Source organism: Argopecten irradians, chromosome 12 (assembly GCF_041381155.1).
Source record: "Argopecten irradians isolate NY chromosome 12, Ai_NY, whole genome shotgun sequence".
NCBI lineage: Eukaryota > Metazoa > Mollusca > Bivalvia > Pectinida > Pectinidae > Argopecten > Argopecten irradians.
In genome coordinates, this window is record NC_091145.1 from 7,613,166 (window position 1) to 7,624,008 (window position 10,843).

General features: G+C 36.7%; 1 protein-coding gene across 1 annotated transcript; it reads right to left on the reverse strand.

Moving 5' to 3' along the window:
- Positions 1-2,086: 2,086 nt before the first annotated feature.
- On the reverse strand, positions 2,087-9,275 carry LOC138304739 (uncharacterized). The gene is made up of 4 exons (XM_069244987.1): positions 9,137-9,275; positions 5,951-6,254; positions 5,622-5,827; positions 2,087-2,795 (listed from the first exon to the last, which is right to left on the reverse strand). The coding sequence occupies exons 1-4, from the start codon at positions 9,174-9,176 to the stop codon at positions 2,722-2,724; spliced, it is 624 nt and encodes a 207-aa protein (XP_069101088.1). The 5' UTR covers positions 9,177-9,275; the 3' UTR covers positions 2,087-2,721.
- Positions 9,276-10,843: the final 1,568 nt, after the last annotated feature.

The following is a 10,843-nucleotide window of genomic DNA, read 5'->3' on the forward strand; positions in this document are numbered from 1 at the left end:
ATCTCCTCCCAATCCATTTCCAGATGGATATGTCAGGTGATCAAGATTGCTTATGAGCTATCTAATGATCTATCTCGGGCGAAATGTAAGGTGAGGGCTCATGAGGTTAGAGCCCTTGCAGCTTCTTTGGCTCTCCTAAATGGGTCCTCATTCCAGGACATCATGTCTGCTGTCTTTTGGCGTGGTCAGTCTACTTTCACTGACTTTTACCTCCGGTCCCTGTCCTCTCATTCTGAGGGACTGTTTTCCTTGGGTCCAGTTGTGGCGGCTCAGTCTGTGACTGTTCCTCCGCCCTAGACATGGTATTTATTTTTGGTTTTTACTGTATGCGGGCAGGCATCACGATGGTACTCCTCTATTCTCTGGGAGGTATTCCATTTTTTATCCCTTTCCTTCGAGGGGTTCCTGGAACCCCTTTTTATTCTCCCTACTGGAGCTTGTCTCCTGGATTTGACGTTTGATTGGGCTGCCTGGCTTCGGACTCTCCACTACGGTAAGACGAATTCGCATACTAAAGTTATGGTAACGTATTACTGAAATGAAATTGAGGTTTTTCAATGTAAAACCAATTTTCATGATGTAATACTTACCATAACTTTATGGAGTCCCACCCTTCTGTTTCCTCCCCTTTCCTCCTCAGCCATTTTGCCCCTGTGGCTCCATTAAGGGTTTTTTGAGGAAGGGAGACCACTCTATGTTACTCTCGTCGAGTACGAGATGAGGTACGGTAGGGAGACGGGATTCTCAAATCTTATGTTTGTTGGGGCCACAAAGATGGGTGTAGGTAGCGTATTTGCATACTAAAGTTATGGTAAGTATTACATCATGAAAATTGGTTTTACATTGAAAAACCTCAAATTACTTAAGTTGCTTAACACAATGTCGTATCAATTCGTTCTGCCATTTTCGCTACAAAATATCTTTTTATCCAAATGACAATTAAAGTGTATGATTGACAAAATTATTACCTATAATAATATAAAGATAAAAGATATCACTTTATTGCAATGAAAGGTCTGACTCAGCACTAAATTTTATGCATAGTGTTACGTTTAGGGCCAAGTTATATTCGGTAATAACCTACTTTCAATATCCACGTTGTTAAACTCGAGCTTATTGGCTGATAGTCTAAGCCATCTGGCAAAATCATCTGTAAAAATAATTCTGATTGGTCAAGGAAATTTCTGAGAATCTGGATATGGACGGGTCCAATATGCTGTCCTCTCACACTCTAAAACAGCAGCAATAAACATAGTAAGTCTCTTTATTGATATCGTCGTTCGGTATATGTTGTGTTTGTATATATAATCACATAGGGAATTGGTTTTGTAAATAATAAATTATTTTTAATTATCTTTTATTACGGTATGAAAAATAATGGCAGCCTTGTATTCTTTTACTTTTTCAATTTTAAGATAAAGGCCATTTGAGATAACAGTTTAATTTTAATATTTTGATAATTAATTGCAATTAAAGGACTAAAACACTATTAGCTGGTTTCTGCTCCCTTGTTTGACAGATCTATTTTTCAAGTTAAGTTTATTCTGTGAAGAATTAAAAAGAGAAATAAAGAAAAAGTTTGTGGTGTCATTTGTTTTATATGTTACATATACGGCTGATCTAGAAATAAAATATATATGATCCATTGAGTGGAATAGACGACGTCATATTGTTATGTATTTTGATACTTTTAACACAAACAACACTTTAAAAACGAAGTATCACAAATATATCGGACAAAGTCATTATATCAAATATTGAGATAAAATCTCAGTTCAGTTCCAATATAAATATGTACTTTTGTCAAAATTTATTTCTTATTAGTACAGTGGTCTAGTTTACACTTAAAAAAGAAATAGAGCGCATACATGTGCCATCAAAATAAAGACACGTCAATAATTGAAATAAATTGTATAATGTGCACATGAGCACATGCATGTGCCAACAAAATAAAGACACGTCAATACGTGCTGAATTTAAGCAATTTATTGAAATAAATTTTATAATGACACATGCATGTGCTCATATCGTCAAAAGAACAAAATGCTTGAGATAATATCGGGAAAAACGTAATTATCTGCTGTTGCAACTTCAACGTCATGTTACGATATTTTCGGAAACAAATACCCCCCTAAAATGTCACAGATTCTGTCACGACAGACTCACTGTATGGTAGAAATAAAACCGGGACGCCAATTGTTAATAAAAGCGAAATGCTACAATAAATCGTTTCTAAATATATTTTAATGTGTATAAAATTGGGATCCTTTTCTTATTTACACTCACAAAATTGATCTTGCCTATTCTATCATTTGAAAATGTCACAATCGCCACTGGTTCGTCTTGAATCATGATGGTTTATTTTAGTTTTTCGTTTTTGTTTTTTCTTGCTGGATGTTTTTTTTCTATTGAACAAATTGAGCAATGCTTTTGTATTGCAAATTCGCTATTAAATTACAATATTTTGTGTTTTCGTCCAGAAAAAGCGAGACCTTCGTCAGTGCTCCAGATAGTCTGCTTATCACTGCAGGTCAATTTTATTTATATTCGGTTATCATCGAACAAAAATATTTTGCGTTGTAAAGAACTGTACGATGGCACTTTTAACTGCATTTAAGTTAACTGGATAGGTTAATATATAGCATATGAACAATTATATATATTATTAACCATATAGGTGAGATGTCTGGAGTAGGCATGGAGAGGATCACACCATTGACGTTACATTATATAATTAGGTATATCAGGGATTTCGACTGGTGTAGTCGTCGACGCCGCAGCTCCACTTGCAATACCTGTAGGTAAACAACAGAATTTAATTTTAACAAAAAATATCGTTTAATGTTTTAGAAAGGAAAAGCACTGTGGTAAAGCAATTCATTTTATATGTGTATATTGATATATGTCTGGTTTAGCAATTGGGCTCACCAGCACAGGAGGATGCTGGTCTTATAAATCGTTTGTGTTATGTTTAATAAAGTAATGTTGATTTATTTTCTCCTTTACATGACAGGGTTACCCCGCGGTTAACAGAGATCTCTCATACATGATAAGGTTATCCCGCGGTTATCAGAGATCTCCCATACATGACAAGGTTATCCCGCGGTTATCAGAGATCTCCCATACATGACAAGGTTATCTTGCGGTTAACAGAGATCTCCCATACATGACACGGTCATCCCGTGGTGAACATAGATATCCCATACATGACAGGGTTATCCCGCGGTTAACAGAGATCTCCCCTAAATTGCAGCGTTATCCCTCGGTTAACAGAGATAATCCATACATGACGGGGTTATCCCGCGGTTAACAGAGATCTCCCCTAAATTACAGCGTTATCCATCGGTTAACAGAGATAATCCATACATGACGGGGTTATCCCGCGGTTAACAGAGATCTCCTCTAAACTACAGGGTTATCCCACGGTTAACAGAGATCTCCCCTAAATTGCAGCGTTATCCCTCGGTTAACAGAGATAATCCATACATGACAGGGTTATCCCGCGGTTAACAGAGATCTCCCCTAAATTGCAGCGTTATCCCTCGGTTAACAGAGATAATCCATACATGACGGGGTTATCCCGCGGTTAACAGAGATCTCCCCTAAATTACAGCGTTATCCATCGGTTAACAGAGATAATCCATACATGACGGGGTTATCCCGCGGTTAACAGAGATCTCCTCTAAACTACAGGGTTATCCCACGGTTAACAGAGATCTCCTCTAAATTACATGACAGGGTTATCCCGCGGTTAACAGAGATCATCCATACATGACAGGGTTATCCCGCGGTTAACAAAGATCTCCCATACATGACAAGGTTATCCCGCGGTTATCAGAGATCTCCCATACATGACAGGGTTATCCCGCGGTTAACAGAGATCTCCCATACATGACAGGGTTATCCCGCGGTTAATAGAGATCTCCCATACATGACAGGGTTATCCCGCGGTTAACAGAGATCTCCCATACATGACAAGGTTATCCCGCGGTTAACAAAGATCTCCCATACATGACAGGGTTATCCCGCGGTTAATAGAGATCTCCCATACATGACAGGGTTATCCCGCGGTTAACAAAAATCTCCCATACATGACAGGGTTATCCCGCGGTTAACAAAAATCTCCCATACATGACAGGGTTATCCCGCGGTTAATAGAGATCTCCCATACATGACAGGGTTATCCGGGCGTTAGAATTGTACCTGCTGCCCCTATTGCATGATCATAAATGGCGACTAAATTTAGGATCTTATCTTTTCTCTTCTTCCTAACTGACTTTATCTTTCCTAATGCCTCCCTTGGCACCGCCTCACTTTTGGCCTTGAGTTGAGCGTTCGCCCCTGTGAGGAAGGCTCTGGGTTCTGTCCCCTGGCCGAGACACACCAAAGTCTATAAAAGTGGTAGTTTCTGCTCCTGCTTAGCGCTCAGCATACAGGGAGTGGGACGACTGGTTCGCCCGTTGTCAGTATAATGTGACCGGGTGGGGTGTTTTGCTTGGTGTCTTCGGCGGCATGCTTCAGTGATATAGCACTATAAAAAGGGCAACAGTTCCACTATACAAGAAGACACAACATGAATATACCGCAGTCTCCCAAAACACGCACCTCGCACAACATACACGCAACACACCGCATACATGGGAGGCCGTCCTTACATGACCATAGCTGTTAATAGGACGTTAATTAATCAAACAAACAAACAAAAAAATTATCCCGCGGGTAACAGAGATCTCCCATACATGACAGGGTTATCCCTCGATTAAGAGAGAAATGATTCAGACAACTTTACATGGATTTGCAAGTATATATGTATGTATATAAGTGATATATCCGTGTCCACTAGGCACACCTGCGTTTGTTTTTTGTCTCCAATACGCATACATGGGAGGCCGTCTTTAAATGACCATAGCTGTTAATAGGACGTTAATAAATCAATCAAACAAACAAAATCCAATACTGATGGAGTTTCAGCGCCATCATCACAGAAACGTCGTTATGCATCACAATGGATAAAAGCGTTACGTCATTTTGTGCGGAGAAAAATAATCAAACATATGTCTGTCAGGTAGACAGCGCTATATCAACACTCGTGGAAGATTTTTGTTATCAGCATTAGACGGGCCTAGTGATGACTAGCCAAAATCTTTAATTCGAGTTGATATATCCCTGTCCAGCTGTCCTATATTTGAGCATATCAATATATATAAAGTGATATTGCGATTTCTGATAGCCATAAAATATTATTAAAGTTCAAAGTCTTTCATGTGAATCTTTATCAGAGAAATACTCGGTATTTTACTATTTTACCGAAATGTTTACGTAAATATATTGAGTTTCGATGTCCTCTGTTTTTTAGATGACCTCGATGTGCTGGCGGTTGTAATGATTGTTATTTGACAACAATGTGATTGGCATTGTTCTGGTCATCCAATGGTGATGGGGATACTAGTCGACGTTAGGTGTAATTACGTTGTATTGGCCAATCAAAAGTCACGTTACAAATATAAACCTATGTAGATCCTTGATACAACAAAGGTTAAATAATTGTAATCTGACATCCGTTCTTTATTTCACTAATTAAGTTAAATTTAAGATATTTTCAAGATGAGTAATATACCAACCTAAATTAATTCTGTGGGATACAGTGTTGATTTCGTTTATCGGACTGACGTCGACATGTCGTTTACACGGAGGTCTGCATTTACAACATGTTTTGCATTTTTCATAAGCCTTGTAGCATAGAGCCCCAATACCATATATTAACATACACAGAATAATAAGGCCGACAATCGCTCCAAACACAATCCCAGTGATGGCTCCACGCGACCTGGAAAAGGAAAACAGATTGATAGACTTTTGTTGAAGTCGGAGCAGGGACCTTATAAAGTTTATATATACATTGAATATTTAAGGAAAGGTACTTTTTAAATGGAGTTGCTTTGATACTTACAAGGTGTACGTGGTGTAGTACTTGGTGTAGTAGGTGGTGTAATAGACCCATCTGTACGTGGTGTAATATACCCATCTGTACGTGGTATAGTATCCGCTTAATTTTTTGTGAGCTGTTTGTACGCGACGTATAGCCCTTTTTGCACGCAGTCCATAGTCGTTTTTGTACGCGGTATAGTGCTCTGATTCACAACAGGCCGGGGGACTAGTGTAGTCACAGCACGCATCGCTGCAGTAGTGGTAATAAGTCATCCCGTATTCGTCTTCTGCTTCACATATTTCGGTTCTCGTTGGCTTGGGTATATCTACAAAAATGGTTGTATGGCAGATATTATTCAATATAGTCAGATAGATAACACCATATTTTCAATGACCTTAATTTTTAGTCATTTCAATAGCATACGAAATCTTACAAGAAATCATTAGTTTGGATTAGGTTTATCTTTTATATTTTTGTGTTAAAATATTTAGACGAATTCTAATGACGATTTGAAAAATTTTGAAAATAATGAAATTTTTGCAAAATATATCTAAATCTCTGCATATAGTAAACAAAGAAGCTAGCCCATAATTTCAATTTGTCGCAGAAAGTAGTATGCGACCTATTCAAAAGGCTGCAACACACTTCTTTTAAAATAATAATATGCAGACTACGGCAAATACGCCTTAGACATGCTATTCCTATAATATTGCAGAGTTAGCTCCGTTGCAGGTAGGTATCGATTGTTACGTCATTATTTTGTGAGCGCAATTCACGTCGTTTTCTCCGAAAAGTATGACGTTAATCTCGCAAACTCTTTACGTCACAATCAATACCAACCTGCAAGGGCATTTAACTCTGAAATATGCAAATATAGATTGTATTACATGATGCGTCTACTTTAAACTACATTGTAAGTTAATCATCATTAGTTAAGAGTAGGTTAAGATGGGGTTTGATAGAGACATCATTTTTAAATATCTTGTTAAGATCTGAAGGTTAAAGATCTGACATATTTATTAAGATAAAAACTGAACAATGCCGACAATAAAGGGTAAAGGATATGCAATCTCTAGAGTAGGAAAATATATACACGTATATTACCAAACGAACAATGAATTTGAATGAAGACTCCCGCAGAAAAGTCAATGCACTCACATAGGACCTTAGCAACTGCTTACCAGTACATTGTATATGTTTGTAGACTTATGACGCAGCAAGTCAAAGTCAGTTTAAAGTTGTTATGCAACAGTAGCACCATATAACAGAGTTTACCTGTATTTATATTATTTACGATTTCATCGGTACCTTTAAATTGTAATTCTATGGCCTCAAGGACACGTGCCTTTCTAATCTGGCAGATTTACTCTTTGAAGGTGAGAAGTCATGCTGTTAGATTCAGAATATTGCAAAAAATATTTTAAAAAATAACAATAACAAACAAACAAACAAACAAAAGAGATCTTACCTCATCGCTTCAGTATGTAGTCATCGATTTCGGTTACTGCAAACTAACATTCTTTCGTATAATACGTGTGATAAAATACTTATAAAATGTTGTTATTATTATTTATTATATGACTGGTGCTTTTGCTGTATTTTGATTGGCCAATAAGTTTCTCAGAAGTATTCATCAACTGCGATATCAACCCCGAAATCGGCGGCAAAAAGCACGCGAGGTTACTGGACTCAGTCCAGATACCTCTCGCGAGTCCAGTAACCTGTGTCAAAAATAGATCGAGGAAAACTCCCTTGAAATGTGACGTCATAATCACTTTTGACGTCAAGTCGTACCCAAATATAGCGTAACAGGAGTTTCCCTCATTCAATGACGTCGGGATAATCTATTGTGACGTCAATATTATAGTCGGTAACATACATGGCGGAAGGCAGCAAGTTCACTGCGATCAACGGTGACAACTGCAAACTTCAATTTAGGGAAAACGTTCAAGAATGCCAGACGGGCTGCAGTTGATACAATATTCCAGTTCTACCAGTATAAACCGTTAGCAAGAAGCATTTGGATATTTACCATATACTACATGTAATTGCTTTTGTAAACAGAAAGTTTGCAAATATCATCTTGTTTTTTGTAGTTTTAAAAGTCTTTTTGAAGAGCCGGCTTAATATCATGTAAGTGTCATATAATAAAACAGTTATCGACCTATTTTCAGGTGGATACGGTGAGTTATCAACCCTCGAAAATGATATAACCCTCGGCCTCCGGCCTCGGGATATATCACTTACTCGGGTTGATAACTCATCGTATCCACCTGAAAATAGGTCGATAATTGTATAGTATCAAACACTATTTATTATAATTAAGTAATAAGTGTTTTTCCATTTTGATAGAAGTTTGCGACGATTACTTTCGTGGATTGAAAAAAATGAATGTACAACCTTATTATCAATACATCAAGTATGGGGAGATAAACATTCGCGAATTTACTTGTATCGCGGAATTCGCGGAAATAAATCGCACGCGAAAGAAAGTTGTTTACAGTAACTGGATATCTCCGAAGTACTTGGGTATGTAAAACTATCTCGATTAATTGTCATATTGTATAATTAGACCTCAAGTGAAAAACTCAGCATCTACATGGACGATCATGAATCAATGGCGTACAGTTGCACCCACTATTTGGATATGACTACATATATTATTATAATTTAAAGTTACATTTAATACTGAGGCTTTGCAGGCACCAAGGAAACAAATACATTCATGCATTATTTTTTTTCGCTTATTTACAGTAGACGCTAAAATTTAATTAGTTTCGAAAGACTAACTACGAACATATATGTTGACCATTGATTTAACGGCGTTCACTTCATTTATAAATATTTCACAAAAAAAATATAGCATTAAATACGGCATTTTTGCTCTTGTGAAATGTTATTTGCTTGGCATGATAAAAACGATAACTGTAGGATTTTCAGTTCATGTTCATATTTACTTCAACGTTAGAAGTTGTGTTACTTTTGTGTACCTCATTCATGTTATATATTTACAGTTTTGTTATAATTGTTGCCAAAAACAGCAATTATAAATGCTAGGACGTGACTGTTTTAATTATCATATTAAGAATTAATTTTCTTAATAACGAAGTATTAGATGCGTAGTAGCAAAAATACAAGAATGAATATAGGTGCTACTTCTCTCACGGGATTAAAGTTCATTACGCGAATTAAAAACAAATTACTTACATAACACATAGCCAATTAAAATGCACCATAATACGCCCATGATTGCCGCTGGTCTTCCAATATGAGTTTCTGTGTTTAATAATTACGAGTAATCGCTATCGATAGTTTTATAGTAGGTGCCCTGATTTTGAAACACCTTCCTATTTTTGCTGATATTTATTGTCTTGTTACGACCGTTATAAAACATACAAGGTATATTGACTAGCGCTGTTTAATTTATTGCACATTCAGATAAAAATATACAAATGTAGAATACATACTGGAAAAATAAAAAAAATCATGTTCCAAGAAATAGCCAGACAATCAACATCCAAACAATCTACATAAACAATATGAATTGAAATAGAGTTAACAGTACTTTCTAAATTGCATTTAATTTTTCTCCTTGTGAATGAGTAACTAAAAGTAGATCGCGAAAGTTTCTCTACACAAAACTAAACAAACATACAGTATAAACTATACCCAAAAAATACTTTAAATGACATTGTCACATATAACAAGGTTATTCCTCAGAAATAATATCTTTCTAATCACATCGACTGTTAGAATAAAGCGTAAAAGATAATAAATATCGACCACCAATTTCATCATAATGAGTAATACAAACACGACATACTTATACTTATTTAACCTTAAAAATCAACTTTGGAAATTATCTTTACATGTTCAAAGATGTATAGTTTTGACAAATGAACGATTTCAGGGATGTTTTTGATGGTATCAAAATGCAAATCGTTATCATATGGCACCACGTAAAATTTATTTCTTGGAATATACATAGGGTGATCGGATGGTATAGTCGTTAAGCCAACGTTCCTCATCCCAGCTGCACCTTGAAGGTCAGGGTTCGACCCTCTGCACGGACGTGAAATGATCAGGGTTCACATTTTTCTACAGGTACTCCGGTTGTATGTGATGGTCACCATGCAACGACGTTTCCTCCCAGATATCATCATTGCAGTGGATTAAGAATGACCCTGTAGTATAATTAAAACCCAATATACCTTACTAGCTAAAAAAATGAGACCCCGGATACTGATAACAGTTGTAAATGTTGCTAAAATTAAGATTTACCAAAATGTGTTTGTAATTATTTCCTAATTACATCTTTACAGCAGTCGTTGAAACCCGAGGACTGTCAATATGCTTTCATTTAAACTTTTAGCCATAGAAATTCAGATTAATGCCGAATGAAAGTCGGAAAGTAAATGGCCCGTTCTCGTGAAAGTTAGGGAAACGCGTCAAGTAGTTACATAGTGTCCTCGGCGATGACGTTACTATGTCGACTAAGTTTGGTTCAATCGGAATTCCTCGGGCCTTTCCGGCAAGCACGGAAAAACAAAAATGCCCGAGGAGTTCCGATTTAGTTTGGTTATTTTAAAAAGGGACCAACGATATTCGCAATTTAAATGATTTTTTATCAAAGTTTTCGAATCGTTACAAGTCATCTATAAATCGATTTGGTCTTATTTATACATGATAAACAATATGCAATATGACTGTTTTCAGAATACAGTAGATACGTTATTTGGACTTAAATTGAAAGAAAACGAAATTCGCAAATTGGGTTCGACTAACATACATTTATTTTACATATAGTGGTAAAAAAACGTTGTCTGCCATGGGAAAATTTTTAGATCATGCTGTTTCAGGAATATTGCCAACTTTTTCACCGCTACTCTTCGCCACCGTGCCTTCACCACCTTG

Excerpts from the sequence above, each read along its gene's own strand:
- LOC138304739 (XM_069244987.1), bottom strand. The coding sequence starts at position 9,176 with ATGGGCGTATTATGGTGCATTTTAATTGGCTATGTGTTAT. Across the intron at positions 5,828-5,950 it reads TACTACACCACGTACACCTT|GTCGCGTGGAGCCATCACTG; the intron begins GTAAGTATCAAA and ends TTCCTTTTCCAG. Across the intron at positions 2,796-5,621 it reads ATCCCACAGAATTAATTTAG|GTATTGCAAGTGGAGCTGCG; the intron begins GTTGGTATATTA and ends GTTTACCTACAG.